The following is a 13456-nucleotide window of genomic DNA, read 5'->3' as shown; positions in this document are numbered from 1 at the left end:
TCCTGGGCAAGAATGCACCAGTCCTGCTGCCTATTCTGCCATAGCTCCTTGAGGGAAGGACAGACTCCTCCCTTTGCAACACCCCTGAGCATTTGTCTGTCCCCTAGCCGCCCTCTGAAGCCACAACTGGAGAGATAAGAGAGGGAATTTCCTTGCCAATCACATACCTCAAAGAACATAGTGTAATGCCTTCTCTTTTCAATCAGTGTACTAGGAAATGTTTTTTCCATACTGCCTGAAACATAAACCTTCTAGCTACATGTTTTAAAGGTCAAATTACATTTTTTGCCTCCTTGAGATCAGAGAAACAATTATATTGTAGTGTAGAAAATAGAGGGCTTTGCTGTTTTTGTCTGCTTTTCATTATAGAATTCAACTCAGTCCTTAGAAGAAAATGGAAAAATTAAGAACTGAAGTTTGTAGCTAATGACAGACAGTCACTTTCATTAGCCATTCTGTCTGTACCTGAGTCTTTTTTCCTCATTTTGCAATAAAACCAAATATCACAGTGGGGACCAGGATTAGGATGAAGATCTGAGGCATGTAAAGATAAATACAGTGGGGGGAATTGTTCTGTTAAGGTCTGTTTGGAGTTATTCTTCTGTGGCTTTAGCCAGTCATCAGTATTACTTGGTGTTCCTGGGCACACATGGCATATGTCCAGGTACTCTAATGCCACTGGTGTACTCAGGTGTGCCAGCCCTTGAGCTGTTTACACTGAATGAAACAGAAGGTCTTTTTGCATGGCTTATGGCACAGGGGTATTTGAACAAATACTTTTTGACCATTTAATTACCCTCTCACTTAGGTGAATCATTGGAATTATGGACTACATACACTTTAATAGGAAAGACAGATTAGATGAACAGGACACTAGAATCACATCTGTCATAAAACAGATGCTATGACAACAACTGGACTTGGCTTATGAGTAAAATCATGAACGATGTTGAGGTAAACATGAAGAATGAGGAGAAACTCCACTGTGAAGCCCAAACAGTGAGCATTTCTGGTGTACACAGTGGAATGGAGGGTATGCAGGGTAGCATGGTTGTGCCAGTAGGAGAACTCATGTTAGGACCCCCTTTAGCCACTTGGCATTTGTTATATGATGATTTTAAGTGCTTTCAGTTCCCTATTTAATGATCAGGAACAATTACTAAATTTTACTAGCTCCTGAGACAAAGCATGTAATGAAGACAAAAATCTAGAGTTTAAGCTATGTGTTTTTTGGTTTCTGGTTTTTTAATAAATTCAAGAGTTTGGAATGTGTTTTTAATTTTTTTACAAGAAATTTAATAAGAAGTCTCTATGTTCTTCTGCTGTAGAAATGAATACAATCTTCCCATTGATCAAAACCTGCACAAACACAACTTTCTGACAAATCTCCCTTTCTTTCTTATCAAATGGTTCTTCTAGGTGCCTGCATGCTTGTGACCAAAGCACTATACAAAGAAAATTAAACAAACTTGTTCCTTCCTTCCACACCCAATATTCCATATTATGTGAGGCTTTAAAAGAACACACCATGTGGGGAAGAGCATGCACTTGCCAAGGATACCCAGAGACAATAATAGAAGAGGCTAATAAATATATTTATGCCTCAAGAGAGCCATATGGATGGTTTTTGTTGCTGTCTAGCTGACAAATTGCCCAAAATGACTCCTTTTCCTCACTCTGCACCAGGCCAATAAAAAGAAACAAGCTCCCGGAACCATTCTGAAATTGTGAAAAGGGCAAATACCATATAACACGGAAAAACTCAAGGTTCCTGTGACTTTGTGACTAAGGCCAGTCCCTGTGGTACTGTGTATTTCAAATCTTGCCTCATTTGTGAATATGTGTCATTCTAAATAGGTATAGCTCACTCTTTGGAGGTGAAAGTGTCTCTTTTCCTATTTCCTTTTCTCCCTGAGATTTTTCTCTGCATTAGATGTTTCCCCAGGGCCACTACAAGGACTGAATGAATCAGATGGCATGAAGGAAGAACAGGTTGATAAATACAAAAAATACCAAACTGGCCTTTTCAGTTTAGGTTCAGTCCCAGGAAACCAGCATAAATAGCACCTCATATTAATAGCCTTCCTGAGCCGCGTGGTTGGATTACCTCCATACATTATGTCAGCTGCACACTTGGCATGGGAAGTCCATTCTGTTTCACTGCAGCCTCCTTTGCAGAATAATAGACCCACAATAAGAGGTTGATCCTGGTTTCAGCTTGAAATCTGAAAAGATTTCTGAATCTTTTCAGCAAATGAAGGCTACCAATCAACCAGACTTGTAACATGCTTCTGAAAAGAAATTGTTGGCTTTCATCATAGAGTGAAAATATAAGAAGGAATTAAGCAAATTGTTCTACTGGTACATTCCCATAGGGTACTGGTATGATCTTTCTTTAAATTTATAATATAATCTGTTTTGCTGGGGAAAAATATAATGAACTACATTGTTCTTACATGTTAGCATAAATATCAAATACATTATAGCATTTAAAAGGGGGCTATTCTAGGCTACAATTTCAGAATGGGTCTTAGAGCTTATTTCTACTTCTTAGACTGGTACAGAGTGACCCTTAGAAACCCTTGTGGACATTTGTCAGCTAAGATAGCAAAAAAAATTGTACAATAAGACTGCAAGGAAGTCAACATAACAGAATTCCTTATATAACTCTTTCAATGACTATAAACTCTTGCTTCTCACTAGGCCATATTCTAATAAAAATCCCATTTTCCAAGGTTTATTAGCCTCTAGTTAGGAGGCATGTGGTGTAAAGCAAGACCGATTAGAGTTTAAATCTCATCTGCACATATTCTAGCCCTGAAGCTGGTTAAGTTTCTTAACATGTACTCAGCTAAAAACAGGGGTACTGCTATTACATTCAAGGGGTTTTATAAAAATTCGTATACAAGGTAATGCACTCATAAGATCACTCTAGAAAATCACTATCCTGGCTCATGATAGATGTTCAGTAAGATTGGTTCTCTTCCCTTCCAAGTGGCATTTAGGAAGTTTCTCTACACCCAGACCCTGGGATGAACATATCCTTCTCCAGCTTTCTGTTAGCATGCAGTGGATCCCAGGTATGAGACATGGATATTTCATCACTTTTACTGTTCCTTGCTTGAGGAAGCAAGAACTAAGGCAAAGGGACCTCTGATTCAGAATGGCCATGGATACCAGCTTTCCTTCCCCTTTCATCTCTTACCATCTCTCTCCCTACCTTCTCTTCCTGTTTCCTCATTTGTCCCTTCAGTAGGCAGAGGAGTGTGTGCCAAAACTCTAATCCTTAAACTTCTGTGTGCACAGGCAGCATCGGGGTTCCCTTCCCAGAGATTCTGATTTCATTTGTATGGGTTGGGGCCCCAGAGTGTGCATTAATGAGTTTAGTGAATACAAATGTAAGTGCTCTGAGCACCACACTTGAAGAAGCACTGCCAAAAATACTAATGGATTAAGGCAATCTTTTCCTAAAGCCCAAGGTCTGGGGCTGGGGTTATGGCTCAGTGAGAGAGCGTTTGCCTAGAACATGTAAGGCCCTGGTGTTCAATCCTCAGAAACCACATACAAAAAAACAACAATAAACCAATAAACAAACAAAATAAAGGTTAACTTCTTAAAAAAAAAAAAAAAAAACAAGATTTATGGGGCTGGAGTTGTGGCTCAAAGGTAGAGCGTTTGCCTGGCATGTGTGAGTCCCTGGGTCCAATCCTCAGCACCACATATAAATAAATAAATAAAATAAAAGATCCATTGACAACTAAAAAAAAAAGCTGAAGATCTACTGGCTGCATACAGAAAAAAAGCCACAAAAGTCAAGGTGGCAAATACTGACTAGTTAGGAAAGGGTCTTGAAAGCCACTACTTAGAGCAGGGCAGCAAGTGAGACCGGAGGAGCCAGGTGGGTATGTTCTCTCCCCTCCTTTCTTCACCTGGGAGCCAAGGAACTCAGGAGGCTTCCAGGAGGCCAAACGACATAGAGACTGGGCCTGGCTGCCTTGGTTTAGATATAGACCAGCATTTCTGATTGTTCTTCCACCTCCACATCTCTTACAGTTTCTGTTCCCAAGTTATTTATGTTCAGTAACTATGATGGCATTGGCATAGATAACCCCCTCCCAATTTTTTTTTCTCAAAATGTTTTTGGGTGGAAATATAATGGAGTGTTTAGAATGGTTGGTTCTATTTTGTGTAGGAGACAAAGAAGGATTTTGCCTCATTTCATTTTGAAATTTGTTTTCTTTTATCCTGTTTTCTATATTTTCCAGTTTTTAAAATAAGCTTGCAAAAAAATGAAATTAACAAAATGTGAAGAAGAATGTCAGCTCAGCTCTTTAAATGGTACCCTTGTCTTATAAGACAATTAATCCATGGATAGAGTCTTTTGCTTTCTTTTCCCATGGGGGCTTAAGTCCTATTATTTTCCTAGAAACTGAACTACAGTTAAGGTGCTTTTCCTGAATATTGATCCCTGTTGAAAGAGACCAACTAGGAAGTAGCTAGTAAAGGTAAATTGTATTATTAAGCAAAGTTATATGTAAAATTCTAAATGGAGGGATACAACGAATATACATTTTGCAGTTGGATATTTGATATCATAGGATTTGTAGACATATAGGATTTTTGCAACTCTTTGTCATTTTAAAAAAGTCGCAAGAAGAAAAAGGAATCACTTTGGGTTTTCTTTAATTAACTTTTCTTTTTAAGGAAACCCAGACTTTTATAAAAGTTGAAAGTCTTCAATGTTAAATCTGTATGTGTCTCATTTCAGAAATACTCCTCAGACAGTACAATGCAATATTCGTTAACTGTGATTTCAAATCATTGTTTGATTCCAACATAAAATATGCAGACTAAGATATTCACACAATGTATTACATCTGATAAATAGAAATAAAATGGGTTCATTCTGATTGGTAAGTGGAGTACAGTTGTTTATTGGCAGAGGGATATTCACTTTGCTTTGTATTATTGAGTATGCTTCATAGCATTCCCAGGGGTACAGGTTCCCAGGGGTACCATTTCCAGTCCAACTTCATCATAATCATGATTAGTAGGCATGCTATAGACATGTATGTTGATGTTGTGTATTTACCAAATAATGCTGGAATTCAAGAAACCTTTCAAAAGATCAATGTGTTGCCATTGTTGCATTCAGAAAAAGAGAATCCCATTATGTCTTACCAGTTATGAAAAGAATTCAGGTTGTTATATGATCTAAATGCAAAAATGTACATAGGAGAAGGTAAAATTCCAGGAATTCCAGCAGTGTAGCCAAAAGTAAATAAATGTAGCCAACTGCTTGATAATGAGGGTTAAATCAAGGACAGTAGAAGTGGAGAGAAAGGTAGAAGAGATATTTCTCTACTGGAATAGACTTCAGTGGACAGAATCACATGGGAAGTGAAGGATAAGGAGTGGTGACATCAGTAACCTATATACAGGATATAGGAGAGAGACGGGATGGACAGAGTTCAATGAAGAAAGAAAGAACCAGGAATTGGTAGCATACAAGAACATGAGCACCATTTGTAGTTAGAACTCAGTTTTCCTGACCCTAGGAATACACACCTTGCTGCACTGTGGCTCTCAAGCCAAGGAAGAGATTTCATTGACAGCTATAATGGTTGAGAAATGGGTGAGTTGAAATCTTACCCTAACTTTTCCCTCCTTCAAGAATTACTGGGTACTCAGGAAGTTGGACTGGAAATGGTACCCCTGGGAGCAGTACACTATGCCTTAAATGTATAGAGGAAGCTTTCCTGCATTCCACCTGATGGACAAGATCCCCTCACCCAGGGGAAAGGACAGATCCTTAAACTTCTCAATACAGTTACTTCTTCCTTCAGCACTAGATAGTGAAGGGCGAATAGAGGTCTCCAGTTCAAGGCTCCTCTAGCAGCCACTGGGCATTGCAGGGCCATCTGAAGCCTGGGTGCATCACAATTCTTACTCCTGTGCAGTAATAAGGAGCAGAGCCCAGGGTGGGAGAAATGCTCTAACATTACTCTTTCTTCTTCAGTGAAAGAAATGGAAAGTCTTTATACCAGGAAGCCTGGCTATAGGACTTGTCTCTCATTTGCATGCCTCCTGCTATTTGGTAGAGGCCAAGGAGGGTAAAACATTCCAATAGCATTAGTTAGAATCCTTTCTTCCAAGTCTTCTCTTTCTTTATAATGAGGCAGGGGATGCAGGTTCCTGTACAGCTTGCCCACTTTGCCAGGCCCTGCGCCAGCCTCTGACTCCCTCCTGATCCTCCCAGCCTGCCTTGTCTGCTTGGCAGGGGATGAGTTAATGAAGCACCAGCTGAAGCACTTTTTGCCTACAAAAGGTCCTGAAGCAAAATTGTCTGGAATCAGATGGTCAGGGGCAATTTCTCTCTCTCCGGTCTCCCTGAGGCAAATGCTTCAGAGGTGGGATGTGGCCGAGTTTTAATTCTTCGCCATCCAACTCTGTTGTTGCAGACTGATTTCTTTAAATTCCCTTTGAAATTCTGCTTTAATTCCTCAGCATCCACCAGCAGTTCTTATCAATCATGGCTGCCTCACAATCATTGATAGCATCTTTATTTTTGAAGAACACTAGGCCAGACGCAGTTCATCCAAGCTCCCCAAAGAAGCATTCATGTCACTCAGTGTCTTGGGCTCCAGATTTAAAGATGAGCCTTTCACAGAGCAGAAAATCATAAATCTATTCCTCCTAAAGAGGCTTTCTGATTCTTTTTATTACTATTATTATTAGTTCCCCACAGAAAGGAATCAAGACAGTGGAAACATTTTTAGGAAATGACACTTTATCTCCGTGATTAACTATATAATAAACTATAAAATCTTTGCCATGGTAATCTCCTCCTTACACCTTATTGCTTTGATAATAAAAGCTTTTTTATGACAACAAAATAAAATTTTATTATCCAAGCAGTTTAGATAAAAGAAGATGTGGTTTGGGAAGGATAAAGGGCAGGTCTGAAACATGTGAGGTCAGCATGGGTTTTATGTGGTCTCTGTTTATATAGAACATGTTTGATATATCCTAAGTCCAAGCCAATTAAAGAGTTCTGTATTTCTGTCAAGTAGGCAGGATCCCTGTGGAAAAGCAAAACCATTCTATACTTAGAATTTAAGATGAGTGGGGAAAGCACACATTTCAGCAATGAAACCAACCCAATTTGCAAACACAATCATCAACTACCTGTTTTGATTCTGAGCCAAACCTTGTTTGGTGAATATCATTACACTTGTACTCAGAAGCTTATGTCGTAAATGATTAGATTCTGTCCAGGACCAAAATCATGGACTTTTACATAAACATGATTTATTTGCAAGCACTACAATGTGCCAGTTAAGAATTTTCATCATTGTTATGCTGTAGAAAGAAAATGTTGTCTTTTCTTACATTCATCACTATCAAGCAATTTTTGTTGAGCAACCTCTGAGAATCTAAGATCATAAAGTTGAACAGAAGTTTTTAAAAACTTAGAGCCGGGCGCCATGTGTCCCACGCCTGCAATCCCAGAGGCTCAGGAGGCTGAGGCAGGAGGATCAGGAGTTCAAAGCCAGCCTCAGCAAAAGCGAGGCACTAAGCAACTCAGTGAGACCCTGTCTCTAAATAAAATACAAAAAATGGGGCTGGGTATGTGGCTCAGTGGTCGAGTACCCCTGAGTTCAATTCCAAGTATCAAAAAAAAAAAAAAAATTTAAAAATTAAAAAAAAAAAAACCTCAGTCAGAGCTTTCTGAGGAAGTAATGAACAAGCCAAGACTGGAAGGAAGACTTAATCAGATAAAGAGAAGAGCTTGAGAAGGAAACTGTCTTCAAGGCCAAGGGGAGGGCATGTGCCAGGGCCTTGTAAAGGAGACAGCAGGGCTCCTACCTCCTGGGGCACCACGATGCTTCAAAGAGACCATTCCAGTAAGGCGCTGGCACTCTGCTGATGTGCCTGGCCTGCAGTCAGCACTCAGAAACTGCTAGTTCTGATCAGCTCCCATCTGGACAACTGAAGGCTGGTGTCTGTCTGACAGGAGTACCTCGAAAGCAAATGTGTGACCTTTTTGCTTCCCCAGTAGGAACATGGCCATGACACTGTGATTCTTCTGTGACTCATCAACCCTGAATGTCATTCCTCTCGGGTGGCCTCCCTCCACATCTGATATCTGTACACCAGGGTTCTGCCAAACATGCTCAGCCTTCCCCAGCCTGCAGAGTTGTTTTCATCAAGCATCACTTCAGTGGGTGTCTCTGTCCTGGTTCCTCTAAGGAGATTCAGCAGCACTGATGAATCACTCATGAAGCTGGACGTCACACCCAGTATTTGTGGGACTATGGAAGGCCTTAGACAGGGGCTTTCTTTTAGTCTGGAGCCAGCTTCTCACTGTCTGACAGGAAAAAGACTGGCTGGCCTATACTACTGAGTCTGCCACACCCATTTGCCAACGTATTCTACCCTCCCCATGCCTTCTGCCTCGGAAAAGCAAACCCAAGGAACCCTGAGGTCCTAAGGGACGAGAATCTCAGCAAAGGGTCAGGTCTTTCTGCCTCAGGCTGGCCCCTGATCTTGGTTTGCTGTAGTCCATTAGTTGAGAGCAGGGTCCTGATTCTGCAGAGAACCTTGGTTGACTTTTAAGTGCATGAATTTTGAAAGCAGTCATACATAGATAACAGTGCGTGAGTTACTATGATGCCTAAGGACTATCTTCCTTTGTTGAAATACCCAGAGGAATGGAAGCATGGTTTGATGCCAGCTTCACAGGCTTTTCCATATCCCCAGGTGTGTGCATTAAACAGATTAACAATTTATTGTGTAAACCTTCATCCCTCCTGCTGTTAGCACAGAAGGTCTGAAGTAACCATTGTGTGAATATCTGGCTCTGTTTAATACGTGTTAGACGTGGGGATGAGTACTATCTCTCAAATGTCCATCTTGTAAACTCTCTGGGCACAAAATTATGTTAACAAATTTAATCAACAAAAACTTTCCCATGACCTTGTAGCTGGTAAAGAAATTAACAAAGGCCCCTTCCCACACCATTCTCCCAGCCCAACACACAGTCTGTAGAATTCCCAGCCTCCAAGGTCTCTGCTTGGTTTGGGGCAGGGTTAGTGAGGGCTGGTGACTGTGTGAGGACATCTGGGCACTCCCACTGCAGTCTGCTCCTCTCCCGGCCACTGGGCATCTGAGGACAGGCCAATCTTATGTCACATGCTTATATTTCCCTAGTTGTGTGTATGCATCTCTCCAAACCTGAGGCTTCTATTTAGAAGCCTTCTAGTTCTAAATAATTTTTCCTGCCAGCATCATTTTCTTCCCTTTCTGGTTTTCACTATTTCATCTGAGTCCTGCAGGTCCTCTCACATTCTTCTCAGCTGTTAGAAAAATAATGGAGGCTCCACAAGAGTAAAAGGAATCTTTTTCCTTTTCTTTCTTTCCTTCCTTCCTTCCTTCCTTCCTTCCTTCCTTCCTTCCTTCCTTCCTCCCTCCCTCCCTCCCTCCCTTCCTGTACTTCCAGCCCCCACACTCTTTGCTGGCATGGACAGTCACTCAGCACATATTGTTCAAATGACTGAATGTTTTGTCGCTCTTTCCACTTCTGGGGAAGCTGATGCTGTCTACAGTTGAGGCTCTGAGCCCAGGACTGGAGGAGTTGCCATTCACTGCACACATCAGTTCTTTTTATTTGGATTTCCTCTCTCTGGCTCATTCCTGTATAGCAATCCGAAACCTTGTGAAACTCTGCCTCACTCCACTGGTGAAGAGAATGGAGCACAAGTTACCTGCAAGTCTCGAGTGACTCTTAGTGCCATCATTTTGTAACCCATAAGTCAGCTCAGGTTGCCCAGCCTTTAAATCCACTGAGTTTTCCTGGCCTCCTGTTCCATGTCCTGAGGAAGTACAAAGCCAGCTCTAAGGGCTGGGGGTGGGTTTCACATTATCACACTCACTAGGTCTTTAAGCTGTGCCTCTTCCTTTCTGTTCCATATAATGATCCAGATGTGAAACCCAGCCACTTCCTCGTGTGTGTACCCCTTCACACATCCAAGCTATCCACAGAAGGCATAGTGAGGATATGGGCATCCTGAGCAAGGTCCACAGCAGTCCCCCTCATGATGGCATAGGAAACATTCAGGCTCCTGGAGAGGTTCTTTTGCCCTGCCCAACCTTCTCACTGACTCTCTCTCTCTCTCTCTCTCTCTCTCTCTCTCTCTCTCTCTCTCTCTCTCTCTCTCTCATGTTCTCAGGCAGAGTACCTTAACCATATATTTGTAGTAAGGGCCCTGAGTCCAAAATATTTATGCTTTCTTCTTATTTCCTGAACAGCTTCTCCATTAGCCTCTGTTTTCCTAAACTAAAATGGAAGTGCTCTAAGAAGGTTATAAAAAAAGCAAAATAACAACAAAAACACACTTGCCTCCATTATGGCTGCATTGGTGAACTTTACAGAGAAGCTTAGTATACCTTATAATCATAGAAACACAAGGCCCATTGACTCAGCCCTCCATTTTATACAGTTGCCAAATATATGCTGATTTGTACACAGTTGGATTTTGGAAAGAAATACAAGAAACTTATAACATTGAAGACCTCCAGGGAGGGGAACCAAGTAAACTGGAACAGGAGTGGAATAAATACTTCCTTCTCAGCGTATGCCATTCAGTATCATGCATTTCCTATATTTAAAACACATTGACATCATACCTACGTAATGTCAATAAAGAAGGTGCAGGTTTCCTGATATACTGGTTACACAACAGTGGTCATATCCAGTGACCTTAAGTCATATGCATCATGGGGAAGCTGATGCTGTCAATGGATGAGGCTCTGGGCCCAGCACTGGAGGATTTGCCACTCACTGCACACTTCAGTTCTTTCCATTAGGATTTCCTGCTTGGAAAGAGCTGCTTCTCAGTCAGTTTGCAGTCATTCTTCAGGTGTTTAGGTAACATGCAGTAGTTGAGGAGCCCCAATCTGTTACAGATACAGCCCAGAGACCACTTATTCCTCTGAAAATATTGCAAAATTCTTAAGTAGAAATACATTTTTAACACTAAATTTGAAAGCACGTCTGATGGAGGGAAACAAATTCACCTGGAAAAACAATCTAAATAGTAACAAGGATGATAACTGCAATGCATTGAAGCATGTTGGACATGAGCTTATAATTAAACTATACCAAAAAAAACTCATTGGTAACCTTTGGATGATGTTAAGAAATTAATTATAATTTTTAAAAAATATTTTTTAGTTGGCAATGGACCTTTATTTTCATTATTTTTGTATGCAGTGCTGAGAATTTAACCCAGTGCCTTACACATGCTAGGGAATTGCTCTACCACTGAGCTACAACCCCAGCACCAATTATTATTTTGAAAACTGGTAAATAAAAGGGAGAATCAAATGTTTATCCTGCTTTTCCTATACAAACTATGCTTCATCATAACCAAATAGCTGCAAGGAAACTTTCTTTTTATAGAAGGCCATCAGTAAATAAGTAAAGGAGTGATAGAACTTGTATATGGCCATTATGCAAATCCTGTTGATCTAGGCAATGATTATCAATGGATTCCAATAACTAAAAGTGAGATGTCCTTTTTTATTTATGATAAATTCATTGTTAGATGCAGAACCTTGATAAGACTTAGACTTGATTTTTTTTCAGGAAGAATAGTTTATAATTCTATCTGCACACACATAAAGACAAAACATGCATAGAAACTATTTTATCTGAAAAAAATATCAAAACTGAATCTCATCAAACTTATATATCTAATAACAAATTTGTAGAAAACACAAAAAGAATGGGTTAAATGATACCATGGAGATATAATTAGTATAATTCAGACCTTGGTCAACTTTAGAACAAACAGCCTGGTTTCTTCAAATAAATTGCAAAGGGAATGAGAAATCAGATGAGAGGTTTTAACCTATGGATTAAAACACAAGAGACAACCAAGTATAACAATCAGGCCTTATTTATTTGGTTTAAACAAACTATTAAAAAGATTTATAGAACAACTGGGGAAATTTGAATTCTGAGTATATATTTACCAATATTAAATTATTGTTAGTGTTTTTAGATTCAGTGGTAATATATCAAAATGGTCCCCCCCAAAATCCCTATGGCATATATATTTATGCTATATATACATATCATGTGTGTGTGTGTGTGTGTGTGTGTGTACATATATATTTTGGTCAATGAAAATAAAAGAGTATGTGACTTCTGTACTTGTATAGACATAATGAGTTGTCACTTTGGGAAGAAGAAATAAGGAGTTAGTGGTTGGGATGAGAAGACACAGACTTGGAAAAATAATCACTTATGCAGGTAATATCTTCTCAAAGAACTAACCAAGAAATAAATGAAATATCATGGGGAGAAGTTCATTAGAACCTGGAAATGCTTGTTTGGGAGAATGAGAAAGGCAAAAATCATAATGCAGAGCATGCAGAAGGATTATCCTGAGTCATATTTGTCAAAGTACAGTCCCAGGACTTTCTGATTCAGAATTGGGTCCACCTCACTCTCTTCTGGCCAGAATCTCAGAGAGTAGAGCACATTTGGCAGCTACAGTCCTTGGTGACCAAGTGCCAGCTTTTCAAATACTGGTGTTTTGGAACTTTGGAATGTATAGGGCAAAAATACACCCAAATTTGAATTCAAAGCAGCACAATTCTGAAAGTCTGAAAGCCTTTTTTTTAGATGTGTTGACAATGATTTAATCAGCAGATGTCACTATGTAATCCTTGGGAACATCCCTTCCATGTTGCCTCAGTTTTGGAGAGACAGAGAGTGCTGCTGGCATTGTAGCATAGAAATATTTATGGTAATTTGGTATTTTGTTTAATGAAAATCATTTTTCTCTTACTTCCAGTGCCTATTAAAAGTTTATTTTTGATTAAGCATTCTTTCCTTTTGTTTTTGTTTTGTTTTCCCCAGCATCATTGACAAAGAAGTTTCATTAATGGCAGAAATGGATAAAGTTAAAGAAGAAGCCAGTAAGTAGACATTTGATTAGGTTCCTCCTAACCAGAAGCAATCCATAGGTCAGATTGACAGTGATACTGGATTCTGAGCAGGTTCTAAAATTCACATTGAAATCCTGGCTCATGTAACCTTAGTCAAGTCACTGATCCCCTGGAAATCACAGTTACATCATTTGGCAGAAGGACAGAGCTGTGGCACCCCCTCAGTGTAAGTGTATGGCAGAATACTCACTCAGTAATTAATGAGTGTCAGTTGGTATTTGAAAGTTCAAGGGGACTTTCTTTCACAGGAAGAACTTACACTTAATCAGATTTAAGGTAACAATGAATTCAGTATTAAATTTTAAGATATTCATTGTTAAACCTTTATAACTTATTGATCTTGCTATATTATTTATACAGTCATTTTCTTTTTTAGATTCAATTAACTCAAGTATATCAAATTAAATTCCCCTAAAACATTCGTCTCATTTGAAAC

General features: G+C 39.7%; 1 protein-coding gene across 4 annotated transcripts in view; it reads left to right on the top strand.

Annotated features, from left to right (window-relative positions):
- Spats2l (spermatogenesis associated serine rich 2 like) overlaps positions 1-13456 on the top strand; it is a 161402-nt gene that overhangs the window by 132864 nt on the left and 15082 nt on the right. For all 4 annotated transcript variants that reach the window (XM_071618942.1, XM_027925022.2, XM_027925020.2 and 1 more), the window contains one exon: positions 12932-12990. In XM_071618942.1, coding sequence (XP_071475043.1) covers positions 12932-12990 — 59 coding nt within the window. The remainder of the gene's footprint in view (positions 1-12931; positions 12991-13456) is intronic.

The sequence above is a fragment of the Marmota flaviventris genome, chromosome 11, assembly GCF_047511675.1.
Source record: "Marmota flaviventris isolate mMarFla1 chromosome 11, mMarFla1.hap1, whole genome shotgun sequence".
Taxonomy (NCBI): domain Eukaryota; kingdom Metazoa; phylum Chordata; class Mammalia; order Rodentia; family Sciuridae; genus Marmota; species Marmota flaviventris.
Note: the sequence above shows the minus strand (reverse complement) of the source record. Positions and strands in the feature narration are given on the sequence as shown.